The sequence below is a fragment of the Tachypleus tridentatus genome, chromosome 8 (assembly GCF_004210375.1).
Source record: "Tachypleus tridentatus isolate NWPU-2018 chromosome 8, ASM421037v1, whole genome shotgun sequence".
Lineage (NCBI taxonomy): Eukaryota > Metazoa > Arthropoda > Merostomata > Xiphosura > Limulidae > Tachypleus > Tachypleus tridentatus.
The window spans coordinates 115874931-115896900 of record NC_134832.1 but is presented as its reverse complement, the minus strand read 5'-3'; the positions used below and the strand labels follow the sequence as shown (position 1 = coordinate 115896900).

General features: G+C 33.8%; 1 protein-coding gene across 12 annotated transcripts in view; it reads left to right on the top strand.

Annotated features, from left to right (window-relative positions):
- Positions 1-21970, top strand: part of LOC143223265 (rho GTPase-activating protein 45-like) — a 117851-nt gene that overhangs the window by 61680 nt on the left and 34201 nt on the right. For 8 of the 12 annotated variants that reach the window (XM_076450998.1, XM_076450995.1, XM_076450996.1 and 5 more), the window contains one exon: positions 15211-15265. In XM_076450998.1, the coding sequence (XP_076307113.1) occupies positions 15211-15265 (55 nt within the window). Of the gene's footprint in view, positions 1-2752; positions 2875-5091; positions 5124-7037; positions 8140-10597; positions 10977-15210; positions 15266-21970 lie in introns of those variants that run through there. The other 4 variants (XM_076451006.1, XM_076451001.1, XM_076451002.1 and 1 more) reach the window with 4 other exon arrangements.

Sequence of the window (21970 nt, the reverse complement as noted above, 5' to 3'; positions counted from 1 at the left end):
TGAGTTTAAGTCTCCGAACCTAATTAGAACTGTCACTATTAAAAATATGGACTATCAAACGTTACGTTTCCAAAGTAAGTGATAAATAGACTAACATATTGCCCAGTGTCGTCCCCTTACAGAATGATGCATGAAATGTGAAACTACAATCTAAATAATTAATATAAATGACTATAACGTTATCACAATTTAGAAAACAGATGCTAGGAGAAGCGAAATAAAAGGGGTTTTCATTCTTGCGATATTTGTTTGTAGGATTTATTATTCATTTTCCTTTCTCTTGTATGCTTGTTTCTAAATTATTTTAGCTTACTTGCGAAATAAATCGAAAGTATTTTTAGTATAACTTTACAACATATAACATTAAGAAAACTGCAGTTTTCAGTACAAAATTTGGATTTTTTTTAAAGGTTCAGATAATTCACAAATTTTGTTTTCATAAAGTACTTTATGGATAAATTGTGTTATAAATAAACAGACAGACATATACAGGCAAACAAAACAAATAGAAAAAGAAAGAGTTAAGCACGTTTCGGTTTTACCGTATGGCGGGAATTTAGTTGGCTAGTTTTTGTGGGTGTTTATTTCATCTAGTGCAGAAACCTCGATATGGGTATCAAGTGTCATTGTAGGCAGCAAAGTCCATTTATTCCATGGCCACTGTTGTTTTAATAATTTGCTTTAAAAGGAAATATGGGGACGCGTCACCAGAATTTATTCTAAACTTGACCTATTTCTTTCGTTGACTTCATAAAATGCCCACACTGACCAGAACTGTATTGTGCACCTATAAAAGCACAATTTATTACTTAACTTTATATTCCTATTATACCTTGTTATTTACTCCACTTTTATTTCTGTCTACGTGTGTCTTATTGTTGTTGCTGCAACGTCTGATAGCAAGGTTTGCATCCTACCTTTTGGTGTGCCTTGGTGTTGGTGTTCAACTATATATCAGATTGAATGATCAAGGTCACTAGACAAGTTTCATAGGCAGCAAAAGAAAAACAAAACTTATATTTTAGATAAGTTGTACTCGAAAAGCTGAAAGATGACCCGATCAAATTCGATGTCATTTCGAAGGTCATAAGGCCACAGGACTTTGGCATAAAACCGGAGGTTTTCTACAATTCTTATTTTTCCTCAATGGTCATCTTTACCTCGTCTATACTATTTTTATTGCGTCGTGAATCACACACGGAAGTGATTGCAGTAGATATATTATGGTTATTTTAAAGACAATAGCGAGACAGTACATTCAAAATTGCAGTAGATATATTATGATTATTTTAAAGACAATACGGAAACAGTACGTCCAAAACACAGGAAAAAAAAACCGACCTCACTCAACATGTCGACAAAATCAGGAATGTCGGACAGAAGATTATCTTTCATCTCAAATAGTTTGTTGACTGTATATAAACTGGTAGTTTTTATTTTCTTTTTCTTCACGGAGAATGCAGCATCTTCCATCAACGTGTAAAGGTCTTTCCTCTTTAGTGGGCCATCCTGAATAATTATTTTCTTTCTTCGGTGCACTGTCACTCCCAAGAGCTATTCCTTTATGGCTAATATATACACTATTCTCAAGTTGATATGATATACACAATATTAAAGTTAAAAACAATATTTATTTAAACATATATCTAATTACTCAGACAGGTAACTTCTGAACCTTTCTATTTCAAGTCAAGACTCTTTCTGTACACCTGAGTGTGTGTGACAGAATGTTTCAGTTCTAACCATTCTGTACTAATATACGTTCATTTAGAACAAAACAAAAACACTCCATGAAAAGAAACAGAATGATAGATAGATATATAGATCGTACGTATAGAGAGATAAGCACATTGACAAATATACATAGTGAATTGTCAATACGTAACAATCAAATACAGTACATATGTCCTAAGCATGTATTCATAAACATACTGACATTCTACTAACAGGTCGCGCCTTGCTGTCGCCTGGTTTCACCCCAGTACACTACTAATTTGGTTGCATACCTCCAGTGGCAGCATGCGGTCGATGAGAGCGAACTAATCACATAAGTAATAAAAACAAATACTGGTCGAGTCTGTAATGTTGTATCCCTCCGCACATTTATTAATTCGTATTTTTAATTTTCAATTAACTATACATTTATATAACACGTACTGTATGTTTTATGTCTCGTTATCTCTATGTTCTTATATATATATTATTCTACATGTTTAGATCTTACTTTCCGTCACAATTTATTTGTCTCTTTCAATAATTCAGTGTCTTACCTTATATCTATATAACTATATTTTATTTAAGTTCATGCGTTTATACACACACACACATATATATATATATATATATATATGTCAAGTTTCTAATATACTAGTGTTCTACATGTGTCTATTTCTTGCTTTCTGTCCTTATATAGGCTATATATTGTAACTACCATGATATAATGTTGAACATACTATTCTATACTCAAAAGTTGGCAACTGGAATTTCAAAATATTTAATATACATTGTTTTAATAATAGTTTTTTTTCTAAATGTTAATCTGTCGTATACTGACAATGCGTCGGTCCGCTAAAGAAACAGAGATCACGTGACTAGAGCCAACAGGTGTGAAATTCCATGGTTCTATTCAGCAAAGCGATTTATTTCTTTATGGGTCTAACTGGTTGAAGTCCACAACAGATTAGGATCTCTCTATGATTGCTTTGCATAATTATTATTTATATCAAACTAGTAGTTCAACTGTTTTTGGCGAATACAGCTTACTTACAATAATGTTAAAATTGTGCCCATAAAATAATGGTTCATATTTTTGTATTTTGACAAAATGATAATTTATTTCCCTCGTTAAAGCAAGTCGCACAATGCAAACTGAAGGTAAGTGCCTTGAATTAGCGAGTTGCTTTGTTGTTGTTTTCCTGTTAGACAGTACTGGAAATGACATTACTTTGCAATCGTAATCTTAATACTAAATGATATTACATAAATTATGTGTGTGTGTGTGTATAACGTAGTACGTGTTTCATTTAGAGTTTAATATAACTTCAAACTAGTAAATAATATATCAATAAGAAACAAGTAACAAATCTGTTGTCTCCCGCTTAAACTGCGGTAAGTCTCCGGATTTACAATGCTAAAATAAGGGGTTCGAGTCCTCTTGGTAGATACGACATATTGCTTGATGTGGCATTGTTTTAAGAAAACACACAAATAATGATGTCATTCTTTGTTGAACTTTGCACAAAATTGCTCAAAAGCTACTTGTTCTTGATTTTGAATTGATATACTAGACGAAAGGCACACCCACCGCCAACTCGTGGCCTACTCTTATAAAATAGTGGGATTTGACCGTCACTCGTATAATATACCTACAGTTCCAAAATTTATAGCGCAATGTTGTTGTTCTTGTTTCTTTTATTAACGAGGTGCGAACCTCGGATCCACAGTCCAGCACGCTAACCCTAATGCGAGATTTTGTATCATTTGCCTTCAAGTTAGTATTACAGCTTCCATTGTTTTTAAATAATTGCTTGTAATTACAGTAACATATAAGTCTTAAACTAAAACTTGATTATAATATGAATGGCAGATTTTTGCTTGAAAATAACTTTTTAAAAAATGGATTATTGAAAGCGCTGAGGCAAATAGACAACTTACAGAAAATGTATTAACCAGTGAACTGTAATTTCATTCCTTCTGCGTTTCAAATACATTAATGTTCAGTCATGAAAGAACAGTGCTAGAATCCTTAGCATGAAAATAAACCAGGTTAATAAGAAAGTCTAGTACATATTTTAGTCTTTTAGAAACCTGTCAGTTAGTGTAGAGTTTCAGTACTTATAACTGTTATTTATACTGATAAATAGCAGAATCATTAATACACTCATTTAACATATGCGATAAAGCAAATACTAAATGTTTAAACTATTTTTTGCTAAGTGTAAGCAGTGAACTGGTATCCGGTTTTATAATACTTTAATGCCATTCTTGTACAACCTTTTCGTTCTTTAAAAGACTAGAGTTGCACAATCTGGTGTTGGACTTTTGTTTTTACATCCTAGAATACAACGGTGATTTAGCATTATCTTGTTTCAAAATCTAAAAGATACTGTTTTAAGAATCTCAGAACGACTATGCGGTTAGACAAGTGCGCACTTCTTTTAGCTTTTCTTTCCTATTAACGTTCAGACAAGGGTGAGAAATGGTTGATTGGAATGTAATTTGTTGGTTTTCAGCTAACGTGTAGACAACAGTGAGTAATTATTGAACAGAACGTAAGCTGTGGGTTTCATATTGATGTTCAGACAACAGTGAGTAATTATTGGACAGAACGTAAGCTGTGGGTTTCATATTGATGTTCAGACAACAGTGAGTAATTATTGAACAGAACGTAAGCTGTGGGTTTCATATTGATGTTCAGACAACAGTGAGTAATTATTGGACAGAACGTAAGCTGTGGGTTTCATATTGATGTTCAGACAACAGTGAGTAATTATTGAACAAAACGTAAGCTGTGGGTTTCATATTGATGTTCAGACAACAGTGAGTAATTATTGAACAGAACGTAAGCTGTGGGTTTCATATTGATGTTCAGACAACAGTGAGTAATTATTGAACAAAACGTAAGCTGTGGGTTTCATATTGATGTTCAGACAACAATGAGTAATTATTGAACAAAACGTAAGCTGTGAGTTTCATATTGATGTTCAGACAACAGTGAGTAATTATTGAACAGAACGTAAGCTGTGGGTTTCATATTGATGTTCAGACAACAGTGAGTAATTATTGGACAGAACGTAAGCTGTGGGTTTCATATTGATGTTCAGACAACAGTGAGTAATTATTGAACAGAACGTAGGCTGTGGGTTTCATATTGATATTCAGACAACAGCGAGTAATGGTTGGATATAATGTTAACTATGGGTTTTTTATTAAATTTCAGGGAAGTGTGTGTTTGTGGTTTTTACAGCAAAACCACATAGGTCTACCGAGGGAAATCGAACCCCTTATTTTATTATGGTAAATCCGAAGAGTTACTGCTGTCCCACCGTGGGACTTTTAGGCAAGACTGGGTTATGGTTGAATAGACTGTCAGCTAATAGGTTTCTAATGGTGTGCAGACAAGAGTGAGTAATAGTTGGATATAATCTTAGCTACAGGTTTTACCATTAAATTTCAGGTAAGGTTGAGTAATGGTTGAATAGAATATTAGCTACAGGTTTTCCATTACATTTCAAGCAAGACTGGGTAATGACTAACTAGAATATTAGCTATAGGTTCTCTTAAATTTCAACCAAGATTGAATGGAATATTAGCTATGGGTTTTCTATTAAATTTCATGCTAACTTGATTAATGGTTGAATAAAATGTCAACTATGGGTTTTATATTGACTGAAACAAGAATATTTAGACTACTGTTAGTTTGGTTTTGAGTCTTACTTGAATTCTTATATTTACAACTGACATTTTGCTATGCGTCTGTCTGAATGTCTGTGTACCTGCCAGTTTTGTTTTTAATTACTTTCTTTATCTTTATATCTTATTGTCTTACGAGTGTTTGTTACTGTGCCTTTCTCTCTATATCTATTTGTCTTCTATTTAAATTATTCTCTACAAGTATTTGTTTGTAAGTCTTTCGGTCTGTTTTTACTTCTATATGTTTATTTCTGATGGTCTGTTATATACTGACTTACACGTATTTCAATCTGTCAGTATTTTTAATTAAAGCACTAAGCAACACACTAAGTATTCCCAGTAACATCTTTACTGGCTATGCTTGCATTATTGTCTATTTTTGTAACAGAGTGTATTAATTTCTTGCTTGGAATATTTATTTTTTGCCCTCATTTTCTCTATTAAAATTTTCGCGGCTACTGTGTTCATAGGGTGCTATCATATATACATTTTTAGTGAAATTTGTTTAGATTCGTAATTCTAATTGTAAGCTATAACTCTACGCAACAGCAGTGCTTTGACTTCTTGGTAGTTATAGGGTCACCATACAGCCAGCGAAGATAGTCAAACTGACGCATATGGCAAAATTAATTCAGTGAATCGTTTACGTTAGCACACATAATTTCGTATAGCTGTTGCATGTCGTACACTGTACTTAATGTTTGATGTCGTCAAGTACAGAAGCATCCATTGTATATTCTGTTACAGGGAACTTCGTATTTTCGTCAGTTCTCACTCACGTTTAACGTCTTTAATAGGTCTTAATGTTATTTTAATGATTCTTACATCTTAATAAAAATTAGCACCTTTAGTATCTGAATATGTTATCTTTGTATCATACATACTTGAGCATCACAATCAGCTTGGCCACCTAAAATGTACTAAATAATAGAATTTTCAACCTTTTTAACATGTGTTCTAAAAGGCTGGGTCAAGAACCCTTAAAATATAGCTGTATCTGTAAGCTATTGATCAGCTAGCTACCACCACCTGCAAGAACTTATCTAACTTTTAGAATAGGATAAAGGTATTGAATATTACTTTTATGACGCGCCCATAGATGAAAGTGCGGAACGTGTTCAGTGGCATTTTGTCTCGAACCTCGGACCCTATGGTTTTTATCCCTAAACCATGACTAATGTAATTGGCTTGAACCTCGCTGGTGTTTATCTGTCTGACTTGTTTACTATTTACTTTAGATTTTGCCCTGGATTGAGAATATAAAAATTAAGCTTTAAAATCCATTAAAAATTAAATTTATTGAAGCTACCAGTTTTATTATTAAGTTTTATCGCAATACTTACCGAAACATGTGTTGTTTATATTATAATATTATTCCTTTTAATCTTCTTTCTTTTTTATGGTAAGAAATAATACGATTTTATGAAAAGTAACAATTATTTCTAACTCGATATAGATTATATTAAATACAGCTTTTACGCGCATTAGTTACATTGGTTTAATACACTCAAACACAAATCGTTGACTCGCCACGTGCACCCCTTTACGACACCGATAGGAAAGTAATTGGTCTCGCTTTCGTGACCTCCATGTAAAAGATATAAATATTGGTCTGAAGGAGCGTTAGGGAAGCTGAGTACGACATACATTTTATGCGAAGTAACACTTGTGTTTATACAGTCATGTAGACTGTTCAGTATGTGTATACAGTTAAACCACCCCCACCCTACTGCTATGTTTTATGGTTCGTATTTAAATATATTCTGTTGCGTTGGAGAAATCAGAAATGTGTCGTAAGCATTATAAAGTCACATCATCTGTTATTTTTGTTTACATAAACGTGGGAAAGTAAAAAAAAACATTCCATATTTCCTTAGAGTCATAATCAGTCTATATTATATTGCTAAGCACTTGGGCTCACAGTCAGAACATTGCTACGCCTCATTTGTCGTTCGTTCGAGAACATTTGTGGAAATTTCGTTGAATTTATACTGCATACGAACCTGACGTGTGACAGTGTTTTGTTCTTAATTTAGGTAGTTCTGATATTTCTAATAAAACAGAATAACTTGCGAAGTACAGCCTTTAGGAAGGATGTAGCTTGGAGTGTTTTCTATGAAGATGTTTGGACTGTCATTACAGAGTTTTCGAAGACTTGATTATTTTAAAGTATAAAGCATGGATTCTAGGAAACCGGATGCTACCAGAATAATAAATAATTATTTAAGTTTGTTTAAACTTGGCATGAGAGGTGCCAATCCGTCAGTGCATTAAATAAGGCGTCAATAAGGAACTTGTACTGGAAAGAAACACCTTAACTGTAAGCTGTCAAGGATTAAAGGATGCAATAAGCAACGTTTGTGTGTCTTTATATCGGAAAAAAAAAAGTCGCCCTCGAAATATCTAATTAGAAAACTGTTAGTATTAACCTCAGGAGTTGGAAATTCGTTCTTTGTGAATACTACAAACGTTATATAGTGGTGTATTTAGCCTATTCAGCAGTGTGCTTTTCACAGTTTATAAACACTGTTTCTGCAGAAATTTCGCATGACCTGCAAGTTACCACTTATCGATGCTTTTACAAACAAGGCTTCCTTACTGTAGATAAAAACACCCCCCAATACTCCATCAAAGTTTTGTGGTATATTATTTGGTTCAAGCCTTAATAATGAAGTTTTGCATCCATCCCATAATGCCGTCTTGCTTTCCAGTGGAGTTTATTGAGGGGTAGGTTTTAACCTTTAATGATATTTTGTGTGTTGTCCGATATTAGGAGGAATATATTGATATTTTGTGTGTTGTCCGATATCAGGAGGAATATATTGATATTTTGTGTGTTGTCCGATATCAGGAGGAATATATTGATATTTTGTGTGTTGTCCGATATCAGGAGGAATATATTGATATTTTGTGTGTTGTCCGATATATATTGATATTTTGTGTGTTGTCCGAGGAATATATTGATATTTTGTGTGTTGTCCGATATCAGGAGGAATATATTGATATTTTGTGTTTTGTCCGATATTAGGAGGAATATATTGATATTTTGTGTGTTGTCCGATATCAGGAGGAATATATTGATATTTTGTGTGTTGTCCGATATTAGGAGGAATATATTGATATTTTGTGTGTTGTCCGATATCAGGAGGAATATATTGTAACGTATTTATGTGTTTTCTCTTGTCCGATATTAGGAGGAATATATTGTAACGTATTTGTTTCAACACATGGAACATGTGGATTTAGAAAAAGCGCGTGATGTGATTGGTTTAATAATTCATCTTTATAGAACAGTTACTCCTTGATGCTTTAGAGTATAAAACATGTTACATGTGTCTTGAAAATGTGATGATTTACGTAAAACCCCAAAAATATTCTTATTTCACATAGACACTTATTCATCAAAAATAACTTCGTTAACCGTAAGAATCGTCTATACCTTTAAAACATATAGGATAAAGTGATTAATTTTATGTTCCTTTAATATATCTTTATTTATGATACCGAAAGAACGATCGATCTCAAATAAAAAAAAAAGATAGTAGATCATGTTATTGTTTTTGTTGATAAAAAAGATGTTTTTTTGTTCTTGTTTGATGAAGGATTCATCTCTGCAGTTCCTCAAAAAAATTAATAAAAACAGTTTTGTGTTCAAAAATTTCTGTCTTTATGATAGCACAGATGTTACAAATTATTTTGTTAAAAATGAACTGAAATACAGAAATTAATTTAGAAACATTGGTCTACAAAACATGAAATTAGAGAACCATAAACATTCAATAAAATAATTAACACAATTTTAAAAGTACAGACGCTGACTTACCTGATCTAATCGTAGTTAAATGTGTAAAACTACCTCAATATACTTGACTGACGCACAAACAAAAATAAATTAATTGTTGACAAATGCACAATGAAGAAACGTAATTATATACAAAAGGCAAATAACTGAGAACATTCTGAATGTTTAATTAAATAGAATAGTGAAAAGTGAAATTCTAGAAGAAAACATTGAACAATACGTTTATGAGACGTTAAGTTTCCTGCATATTAACGGTATCTCTTCATGCATATTGTAGTTGAACTGCCAAGAAATTCTGGTATCGGCTGCCAGAAAAAGAAGAGGTACTCCATCTACAAGTTCTGTGTTCCGTACAGAACCAGCCCAGTTTCTTTCTATGCTTATGCTAAGAGATTTGGTAGCTACAAAACATACAGTAAAACCGCGTTATGTTAAATCGACAAGAATGGAAAACCGTGTAGAAATACTAGAAGACTTAAATATTGTTTGACGGCACTATTGTAGAATCAGTTTGTGTACCTGCAAAATGTTATGAGATTAGCCAAACTTTTACTGAAAGGAGAAAGACAAGAATAATAAAATATATATATCTTGAACAAAAATATTTAGAACCATCATTGCCACATATTTAACTTTCAGAAACAAAAAAAAATCTTTGAGCAAGGAAATATTTTGAAGTGGATGTATTTTTCCACTAAAACGAATTTGTGAGCGTTAAGTATTTGGTAGACGACTATACAAAGATTGAATGCGTTATAGTAAAACGATTTTGGAGCCTCACCACGTCGTCACAGTTCATGTAGTTACATCTGGTCATGTTCTGTTTGAAGACCGTGCATTTAGACAATAGTTCTACAAGATAGTTTTCGTTGCAAAAGATTCGATTGAAAAGATGTCATGCCTGAAAGCATACCTTTTCATCATACAAGCTCTTAATAAGCCTTTTAGTGTATAAGGTTCCCCAGCATCTGTTTCAATAGTCTGCCGCGCAAAAATCTACTGGCTTGATCGATTTATTTTTGCATAGAATTAACTTTAATATTCATTTGATTATCCAGTTGCTTAAAGAGAGGTGCCATTGCATTGTATTATCAGAAGAGATTGATCTTTCGGTAGTGTCGTGCTAGCGCGAATAGATTTTAAAGTGTAGTTCTGATACATTCCGTTCCACGAGGCTGTGGTTGTCACGTGAGGGCTTGCTGATTTTCATAGTCAACACCGTTTAGATATAACGAACTGAGCTCTCAGTAGTGTAAATGTACATCTATATTTCCCATCTTATCTAATTCCAAAGTCTGAGGAAGACTTATTTCGAAAATGATTGTGTTAACCTGATTCATTGTTTACTATCCACGTGTAATTCTGTGCTTTTTGTGTTACATGCATATTTAACTCATATTGTTTAAGGCTTAGTTTTCTATGTTTCTAAGGAAGATTGTAATACGGATGTACTGTTAGGTGGCTTTTATGTGAAATATGGCGAGTTTTTGTGGACTTGGTGTTTTCTTTGATTACATAGACTTAATAATGAAATTCTGTTTGAAAGTTTTCCGTCCTAAAGAGCAAAAGAAAAGATGTCACCACAGGTATCTCCATGTTAATATGCGAGTATATTAACTTTTATAGTTATATACGCACAGAGATTTAAACAAAATTATTGTCGTAAGAATAGTGTCTGATACTTAGCACTGATTAGAACATGCCGAAAATAATGTTTGATCAGAGCTTTAGTTTCGTGATAAAAAAGGTCTGTTTTAATTGTGTAAGTATGACAGTTTTAATGCTTATGACCATATTGTAGTATAGATATTTTGTATTATTAGTCTTATACTGGAATATACTATAAACATATAGCACATTTCTGAACGCATGTTAATTGTTGCCTGTATACCTTACAGTTTATGGATTCTTATGCATGTATAATATTTAAGACTTTTGAGCATTCTATGTTATATATATGTGTGTGTGGTGTGTAATTAATTTCAGTTATCTAGGCCTTGAAGAAGTTTTCTGATCAGGTTCCTCGTTCTCCCCGAGTACTTTTAATATTCCACTTTATTGCTTTAACAAGGGGATTATTTACTTTATTGCCCGGTACAAGTTTTCTGTTCTAAGTATTTTTAGTGTTCCATTCTATTTCTTTAATAAAGGAACTATTTTATTTGTTGCCCGGTACAGGTTTTCTGTTCTAAGTATTTTTATTGTTCCATTCTATTTCTTTAATAAAGGAACTATTTTATTTGTTGCACGGTACAGGTTTTCTGTTCTAAGTATTTTTATTGTTTCATTCTATTTATTTAACAAAGGAACTATTTTATTTGTTGCCTGGTACAGGCTTTCTGTTCTAAGTATTTTTATTGTTCCATTCTATTTCTTTAATAAAGGAACTATTTTATTTGTTGCCACAGGTTTTCTGTTCTAAGTATTTTTATTGTTTCATTCTATTTCTTTAACAAAGGAACTATTTTATTTGTTGCCCGGTACAGGTTTTCTGTTGTAAGTATTTTTATTGTTCCATTCTGTTGCTTTAACACAGTGACATTCTATTTGTTGTCAAGCTTAACTTAATTTATAATCAGTTCATCACTGCCTGAAGTACGTAGCATATCATTAAAGGAAATAAGGACGAAACTTTTTTTTTTTGGAAGACTGTGTATCAGTGTGTTTTCCTATCGATATATGTGTTTTAGTACTAGATCTAGGTATACATACGTTAGATGATATTTACTTTAGCAATTGCGTTTCTATATTTATAGATCATAGTTTGTTAAGGTGTATTTAAAATATATAATGATAATAGAAACGATGGCAAATGCAAGCACATAAATACATATTGATCTAGGGTAGAATGCAATCTATCAATATATGGGTTGAAATAGAATCCTGATTAAGTTTGAGTTTTCTGATTATGGTAAGGCTGTTCCATTATAGGAATGCGTTACTTGGTAAACATTCAAGATAACAAGTCCAAAGTAAGGATGACATTCTTGAACGATTCGTGTACTTTTCCATTGAACTTGAACCTTCTTAATTACTGTTTTTCTTAATAATTAAAACAAAACAAAAACTTTACACTAATATATTTAAAACTTGAAACTTACGTTGCTGGAACTTATTGATAAAAGATTAATTCATTGATTATCCTTATGTGGACACGGTTTGTAAAATGTTTTCATGAAAACCGATGGTAATAATTTGGGGCGTGGGTTGGCCCTGTGGCAGAGTTCTGGATTTCGGAGCTGGTGTATTGTTACCAGATCTGTCATGTATCGTTAGGTCTCCAAGGAATCGACACAGGGGTCATCTTTAGGGCCTGATATCCTTATGTCTTCTCGTGAGTTGTGCTCATTTTTTAACTGATTGTCACCAAATTTGATAAACACCCTTAAGGACCTTCGGGAAGTAATCTAGATGGTTAGATTTTGGATATAATCCCCCCTATGTGACTTTCTGGGATGGAAGGTACAGTGGCTTTGCGCTATGGACTAGTAGTTGGATGGCTGCGAGTTCGAGGTTGGCTCACATCATGCTGTTGTATCCTTGAACAACACACTCTGCTCCAGTTGTTTAAGTTCACCTAGTTACATGATGGGTCCCAGCTATTTCCTGGGAGTTAGTTTATGATGGACTAGTATACCTACCGGGAGGAATGTGTCACCATCCTCACCTGCTTGAGCCAATTAAGCAGGAGGAGCTCAGCACTGAAACTAAGTGCTGACTCAGCATGGGGATGATTTCGTGATGACGAGAAACCCTCTTGAAGTAAAAATGCATCTCAGGACGGCTAGTATGGATATTAACACTTTTACCAAAATGAAGCAGATAACAACATTTCGACCTTCCTAGGTCATCTTCAGGTTAACAGAGAGAGAGTTTGCAACTTATCGTTGCCGAACACGTGTCTTAGGGATGAGAGTGTAAACTGGTACGGGATTGTAGGGGGCGTTGCAGTTAGATGTTAGGTTATTAATTAGTTTTGGTATAAGATGTTCCTTTATATTGGCTCGGCATGGCCAGGTGGTTAAGGCGCTCGACTCTTAATCCGAGGGTCGTTGGTTCGAATTCCCGTCGCACCAAACATACTCGCCCTTTCAGCTGTGGGGGCGTTATATTGTTACGGTCAATCCCACTATTCATTGGTAAAAGAGCATCCCAAGAGTTGGCCCTAGGTGGTGATAACTAGCCGCCTTCCCTCTAGTTTGACACTACAAACTTAGATAGCCCTCGTGTAGCTTTGCGCGAAATTCAAAACAAACCAATCGTTTATGCTTGTGCGTTCTATATTTTAAGACTATATAACCACACTGTCATGAGTTCGTCAAACGCATACCCCCTTCCTGGTTGAGGACAATTAATTAAAGTCTGTATTACTGATTAAATTCGTCGTACCTCTAAATGTTTACTATTATTAAATAATTGCTACTAATGTCTGGGTTTATTACAACAATCTGCACTGTGCTCAACTTTAAACACACTAGTTCTTTAGTAATCTCTAATGTGCAAATATTAAAACATCTATAACCATAAGAATTACTAGAAAATTTTCCCACAGGTTATGACCTCTTTTAATTAACGTGTGTATAAACAGGATAGGGAAAAAGGGGTTGGTTATCTGTTAGCGCGCGCGTGTGTCGATATCTTAGCGTTGGTACTACGAAAATAAAATTGCGAATATAAATATCAAACACCTTTAAAATATGAATAATTTCACTTGAACTATTTCTTATGTTTCTTCTCAAGTCTAGTAATTTTAAACCTTTAATTCTTTCAACTTTAGAATAGTTTTATTAAATAGCTAAACCAATGACCTGATCGGTTTGTTTTGAATTTTGATTAAAGCTACATGAGGGCTATCTGCGCTTACCGACCCTAATTTAGTAGTGTAAAACTAGAGAAAAGAGACATAGTCATCACCACCTACCCCCAACTCATGGGCTACTCTTTTACTAATGAATAGTTGGATTTCTCGTAACATTATTACGCCTATACAGCTGAAAGGCAAGCATGTTTAATGGGACGGTGATTCGAACCCGCAAACCTCAGATTACGAGTCAGTCGCCTTAACCACATAGTTATGCCGGGCCTGTGCTGATCGTGGCAAGCAATCGTTTATAATTTTTATCGACTCAGGTTTAGTTTAGCCTTCATGGAGTTGATAACTTGATACATCACTACAAGCAACATCGAACTTAAATAGAAAACGAACTCATGAGATTTTGTGACCTCTTTTTTATCTTTCTCTCTTTTTACAAGACACGTGTGTTACAATCACAGTTTTCATTATGAATTAAACTGCAAACTGTTGAAAGTGAGAAGGCAGTTGTCATAATACTTCTCTATAAATAGAAGGCTGGTACGAACGAAACCGTATAGCTGAAATGCTTTGTCTTTTACTTGTGAATTTATTGACGTTTTAAACCTGGTATAAAGTATTTCAAATAGTAATATACTTCACCCTAGATCAATTGATTTTCTTACAAACTAGCAATATTTTTATTATTCTTTCTCTTTCAGCAGTATCGCTTTAATGATAGGAAAACATTCGTTTCTGTGTGTAAGGTAGACAGATAAAGAGCCAAGAACCATGAATCTTGAAATTTGCAGTTTAGGCAACACTTGCCCTAACAATTATATATAGAACAATCTGAGGGTCGGGGGTTCGAATCCCCCTCACATCAAACATGCTCGCCCTTTCAGCCGTGGGGGCATTATAATGTGACGATCATTCCCACATTTCATTGGCGAAAGAGTAACACAAGAGTTTGCGGTGGGTGGTGACGACTAGCTCCTTCCCTCTAGTCTTACACTGCTAAATTAGGGACGACTAGCGCAGATAGCCTTCGTGTGCCGTTGCACAAAATTCAAAAACAAATAAACAAATAGAACAGTTGAATGATAGCCCATCAAGTTGCTAAAACAAAATGAACATTTATTTATTAATTAATAACAATATAATTGGTACATTTTGTATTTATATTTATTGTTGTAATTTACAGAGTTTCGGATTATATTATGGGAGATGCAGATCCTCAACTAGCTCACAAAGAGGAGGTAAGTATTCGTTCCTTTTCACATTCTTATAAAATTATAGTCCCGAATAAATAGTTAGGTGTCATAATGATTGTTAACACTTCTCATAATCTTAGTGGCTCAGCGGTACGTTTGAAGACTTATAATACTAAAAATCGGGTTTCTATACCTGTTGTGAACACAGCACAGATAGTTAATTGTGTATCTTACCAAACAGCAGTCGTTAAAAATAATAAGAAAGATTCAAAGAAACTACTGCGAAAGAATACACCGTTATCTTTGGAATATATGTACTTGTATTTGAAGCAATCTTATTTTTTCGACTCTTTTAGATTTATCAGGTTTGAATTGTTTGTTTTACTGCAAGTCCAAGCGAGAGATCCCCACTATTATCTTTCTAAGTGCAACTTGCAGAAGTATAAGCTAAAGTGTGGATTGTATTCAGCGGTATAAAATATTGAACTCTATATCTTGCAAACCGCAGCCCGACATGCAAACACTAGCCCACTGCTGGTTTCTGGTGTTGAAGGACGGTACCAGATGCTCCTAGGCACGAACAGAAAGAGGACGCTTATTAAACATTCATTAGTTTTAATAAATATATTTTATTTTGTTTGTTTTGACATTACTTAGAATTTCGAAATACGAGTGAGAGATCTGATGTACAGTGATTTCTGATAGTATTGCGAACTGCAGAAGTGTGAGGATACGTCTAAATACGTTACCAGTATTAAAAAAATGTCATCAAGTTAAAATAAGTCTAATTATGGTGTAAAGTATGGCAGTCGTAATGTTACGTTAAATTTATTAAAACGTTTAATATAATAAATAATTCATCAGGGGTACAGCCAATATTTTTAGAGAGAAGTCTAAATAAACGACCATCACAGTCATCAAAGGCGGGGAATCTGAGATGATGAATATTTTTTGAAATTAGAAATTATCTTTAAGGTAATTCCTAACAATCTTCTTTAATAATTGAGAGTCACTTTCACCTGTTGATGGGTTTTAAATCATAATATTTCCAGGAATAAGAGCACAAGCAGTCCATAAAACGAGTAAATATTATTTCTACCACTTACGTCTCAATTTTTCTCTTTAATTTGTTTAATCTGTTGGTTTTTCTTTTCTTTTATTTGAGCTATGGACCACTGTAGCTTTCATTTTCTTTTTTTCCTAACCAGGTGGTTAGGGCGCTCCCCTCATAATCTGAGGTTCTTGAGTTCAAATCCTCATCACACCAAATACGGTCGTTTTTTCAGCCATGGGGAGTTATAATATGACAGACAATTCCACTATTTGTTGGTGAAAGAGTAGCCCAAGAGTTGACGTTGAGTGGTGATGACTAGCTGCCTTTCCTCTAGTCTTACACTGCTAAATTAGGGACGGCTAGCGTAGATAGCGCTCAAGTGGCTTTGTGCGAAATTCAAAACAAAGTAAACAAATCCTAAATGAATTAGGTAATTAATTGCGTTGTTTATGATTACAGTTAGTTGATTTTCTTCTTTTAATAATTAAATTACATATGTATTACTCACTTTTTTGCAGTATTAAAAAATGGGATTTCGACCTGAAAGAAATTAGCTAGAATTTTTGTCAGAATGCAAACTTTTAAATCCAGTTCCTAAGTTTCTTCTTTTCAAGTTCTTTCATTCTTATCTACTTTGACTTCCTCCAATGCCATCTATGTTTGGAACACCTATACTGAATGAAAAATTTAGATGAAAAGACACACACGTAAAAATGCTATCTTACTTCTAAATTCATTACCAGCTGAATGTTTCAACATTATCAAACTGGACTCTAATGGAATGACATCATAGGAGGCATGTTATGCTAAGTTTTAAATAATTTCTAGGGTTAAGATATTGAGTAGTGAATAACAAGCATCTTGCTGTTCATATAAAAGGACCAGCTTTAATGACACTATGCAACTTTCAAAATGGGTGTTGTAAGAATGGTGGCTGCCTTATCCAATAGGTTTGAAATGACACACGATAAAAAAGTATTCAGAGCAAAGTTTCAGAGATGGGTACAGAGGAAAGAAGAGACCTTAGTTAATCTTATAGGAAATTTGGAAAGGCTTGTCCAATTATCCCACACAGATGTTCCACGTGAAATAATGGAATAATTGAAATGTGACCAATTTAGAAATAGAATTAAAGAAGAGAATATACAGATTAGGCTGAAGAAGTTGTTGTTATTTGTTATTAAATATAAAGCTACACAAAGGACAATGATGCTCTGTCCCTCATAGGTATCAAAACCCGGTTTTTAGCAGTGTAAGTCTTGAGACATACAGCTGTGCACTAGTAGGGCAGGTTGAAGAAACGTAGATGTACATCTTCAAGGGAAGCTATTCAATTTGTAATGGAACTTGAATCCATTAAAGTCACAAATAAAAAACTAAAAGCACCATCTAGAAGTTTTCAGATCATCATGTCATATAATATTGGAACATCAGTCTCCTTGAAAACAATCTAAAAGAGATAAAAGGAGTAGTACATGATTAATTACACAAAATGGACGAAATAAATCACAATAGAGCAGGTGTGTCATTAAATAACATATTGCCAGGAACTGCAGAGAAATGCCTGTAAGGATGGCAGTAATGGGGAGCTGTTATTGATGCAGAAAATATGTTCACCACAGTAGAAACAGTGAAGAATGAACATCTGTTAATAATCTAAGGAAACAATACCCTATGGACTAGTCTCCGAGTCCAACCAGGTCAAAGGAACAACAAAGAGATAACCAGATATTGAGAAAAACTTATGAGACATAGCTCAGCTGAAAATACTCTATGTGCCCCAAATGAGATAAGAAATTCATTACTTAAAGAAAGCATTCCATTGTTCAATCTGATTTAGTAATGAAAGGTAAGAAACTGTCTTTAGAAATTAAGAGAGGAAATATGGGTTGATGCAAACAACAAATGAACGTAAAGTTTCACCAAAAGGAAAATTATAAGTTACCCTTACTGTAAGGAACTTCTCTATACCACATGATGTATGAGTAATTAACATTGAGAAAGAGTGCATATTTGAGAATTGACTTCATGTGAAGACGTGGATATGAAGCTAGGATAGCTTTAAATAACTTCATAGTATATAACAAGGAAATCCTGGTGGACTTTATGGAAATTACTATATTTGAGGTTGAACGTATAGTGATAACAAGGAAGACAGTTATTGTACTTCCAAAAAGTGAAACATTCATACTAGGACTTATTACTAATAAATCTACAACCAGTGACTGAGGTGTAGTAGAACCAAACACTCCAGTGTGTTCTGAGGGATATTGGTTGGAAAAGCTCATGGATATGGAGAAAACATATATCATATTTAGGGTCATTAACACAACCAACTTTGAAATTCAAGTACAGCCTGGTTGGAGCATTGCAAGATGTGAAGCTGTACAGGTAGTACTTCCACGTCAAAGGACATCAGAAGTAGTCACCTTTGAAGCAAGATGTAAGAAGCCTTCTATCAACTCCTCATATAAAGACACACAAGAGTTTTATAACTGAACCTGTGAATGTCTCACAACAAGCATTCAATAAACTAAAGAAATAATTAACCACTACTACTATTGGCGTGCTCAACTCTTGAAGATCCACTCATTTTAGGTGCAGATGCCAGCGATACTGCAGTGGAAGCAGTGTTATAACAAGTACAACATGGAAATGAACAAATGTTAGTCTACTATAACAGATAATGAATATTATAGAAAATAAATATTGTAGAACTCAGAAGGAGCTACTAAGTTTTATATGAACCCTGAGCTATTTTCATAATTAACTATTTGGACAGATGGTTAGATTTCAGACAAATCAAGCAGCATTGAACTATCTGGAGAATTTTTGCAACCAGAAAGTCAGATAGCAAGATGGTTTCAGAAACTTCAGTAGTATAATTTTATCATCATGCATCATTTGGATGAAACTGTAGAAACGCTGGTGCATTATCCTAAAAGCCATATGCTAATGAAGAATGCAAACATTGTGAAAATTGCGAAGAGAGAAACACAAGAAGACCAATCTAAAGCACAGCAGATAAAGTATAATAGTTTAAGATGGAAAGTTCTCAAGTGAAGACGAATAATTATTGTCATTCAACACTCAACTAAAAGATGCTCAGGTAGAAGATATGAGTTTGAAACCAATTATTAATTGGACCAAGAATAGTTCAGGAAAACCCTCACAGTAAACAGTTGTTCCATACAACCCAAAGATGAAGATATAGTGGGCACAATGGGATTCATTATGCCTACAAGATGACTTGTTGTGCTAGAAATGAGAAGACCCAAGTAGATGAATATAATTACAACAGTTGGAACTTCTACAGTTTCTACATTATGAAGCACTCCACCATTTCCACAACCTTCCAAAAGCTGAATACTTAGGTGTTAAGAAGACACTGGTGAGAGAAAGAGAATGTTTCTGTTAATTGGTTTTGGGGATCTGTAGATATTCAGTATGAATCGTGTGAACTATACTGTGAACAGCAAAGCTTATAAAAGAAACAGTATGGGCAACTAGAGCATTATTGTGCAGGAGCACTACTTGAGAGAGCTACTATCAATGTGTTAGGTACTCTGGCACAGAGTAACAGTAGAAAAGAATAAATCATGGTTGTGTTGGACTATTTCACCAAATGGCCAGAACCAAAAGCATATGTTCTTCCTATCGAGGACACAAAGCCTCTAGCAAGATGGTTCATCAGTGAATTTATTTCACAATATTTGAATGTTTATGGAACTTTGAATCAGCATTGTTTGCAGAAATATGTCAGATTGCTGAAAATAGAAATATCAAAACGATAGCCATTCATCCATTTTCTGAAATGGTACAAAAATGCAAGAGTACTCTTAACAACTAACCATTGATGTGAATGGATATAAAAAAAAAATATGTGTTCATAATATTTCACTGCAATTTATTTTGTGATGACGAAAAACCCACTTGAAGTAAAAATGTATTCTCAAGACGGCTGGTATGGGTGTTAAAACTTTAATTAAAATAAAGTACAGAACAATGTTTCAACCTTCTTAGGTCATCTTCAGATAAACCTGAGAAGGTCGAAGTATTGTTCTGTACTTTATTTTAATCAAAGTTTTGATACCCATACCAGCCGTATTGAGAATATGTTGCTACTTGTTTGTTATTGATTTGCAGTACATAAAGCTACAGGCAACACACCATTATCACTGGTATTTGGGATGGCATTAGAACTTCTGTATTTACATACAGAAGGCAGTCATTCAGCAGTCTTACATGGAATATGCAGTGAGGTTAAGAAACACTATTGATGTTATACAGGTTTTTACCTAGAAAAGACTTAAATCAGCTAGTGATAAAAAGTAGTCAATGAGGTGAAAGCAATAGAACTGGATTACATCTAGATGACATGATATAACTGTACAATTTCTACTGTAGGAGAGAATGAATCCAGTTGTCAAGCTAGTGTTGCAAATAGCCGTATGTTGCACTGACAAAATCAAGAATATAGTTTACAGGATCGAGAAAGACAGACAGCCTAGCCAAAGGTCACTCACCATGATTGTCTTTGAAAGTATATCAGTGAGAGAGCAGAAAACTAATTTCAGAGAACAATTTGCCAGTGGAAAGTCACTCTGCTAAAGAACCCAGGGTTTCTGTGAGGCTACTTCCAAAGGATTGCCGAGGATAGATCCGCCAGTGGATTTATATGACAGCCTATCTAGGTAGAACTCCTTCAATAACAAGACAACAAGTGATTATAAGGGACAAGAGGCTATTCTATTTGCATAACATAACCCTTGGAAAAGAAAATCACACAAAATAATTTGTGAAAAAAGATTTAATATACTCTTTTATTTGTGTATAACGGTTGTTCAAACAACTTCACAATTCACGAAAAGGGCAAGGTTGTAAGCTATATATTTAATACTTTAATTTAGAATTTGCTTAGTGACAATGCAATATCTAGAAATTTCATAAAGGTTACAGTTTCTGTAGAATCTAGAAACCTCGTGTAGTATGTAGAAATGAAAGTGGAATATAAATACCAGACTGAGTGAATTATTGAGTTCAGTGTCACTCAGTGAGTTAGACAGAGAGCGTTATTGCTTCCATTTGTTTGCTTTTCAATAAGTGATTGGGTTAGTTAGTGTATTTTTTATCGATATTAGCAAAGAAATTCTGCAAGTAAGATTAAAAAGTAAGCTACAGCTGCATTTGTAGAGTGTCTGTTGAAAAGTTTGTTTGTGAAGTTAGGTCTATCAGAACTATCTGTAGAGAACGTTCATAAAGAAATAAATTAATTCACAATTTTTACCTGAATTGCCTATCGCGTTTTTATTATTTTTTTAAGTCATCCAAAATAATCTGATCAACGATAGTAATAGATAAAAAGCTTTCTTGAGAAATTGAAAGTAATACTTCTGAACGAGATATTTGGTAACCCTATTTGTTAACTTTTACACTTTGTTTACATCTTTGTTCTGTCTTAACAGAACGTTTTATTGGTTATACACGTACACGAGTTTTACCCTTAATTAAAAGTAATTAATGAGAGGTCCGTTCATTATAGTAATTTCCGGACACATATTTTTATTTTGTATTTTTACATTATATTCGTATCAAAATAACACTGCTGCTGAGTACCATCGTAGGCCTAAAAAAGAATAATGTGTCATGTACACGTTTGTTTAAACGATTCTACGTGGATTTGATAGAAATTACTA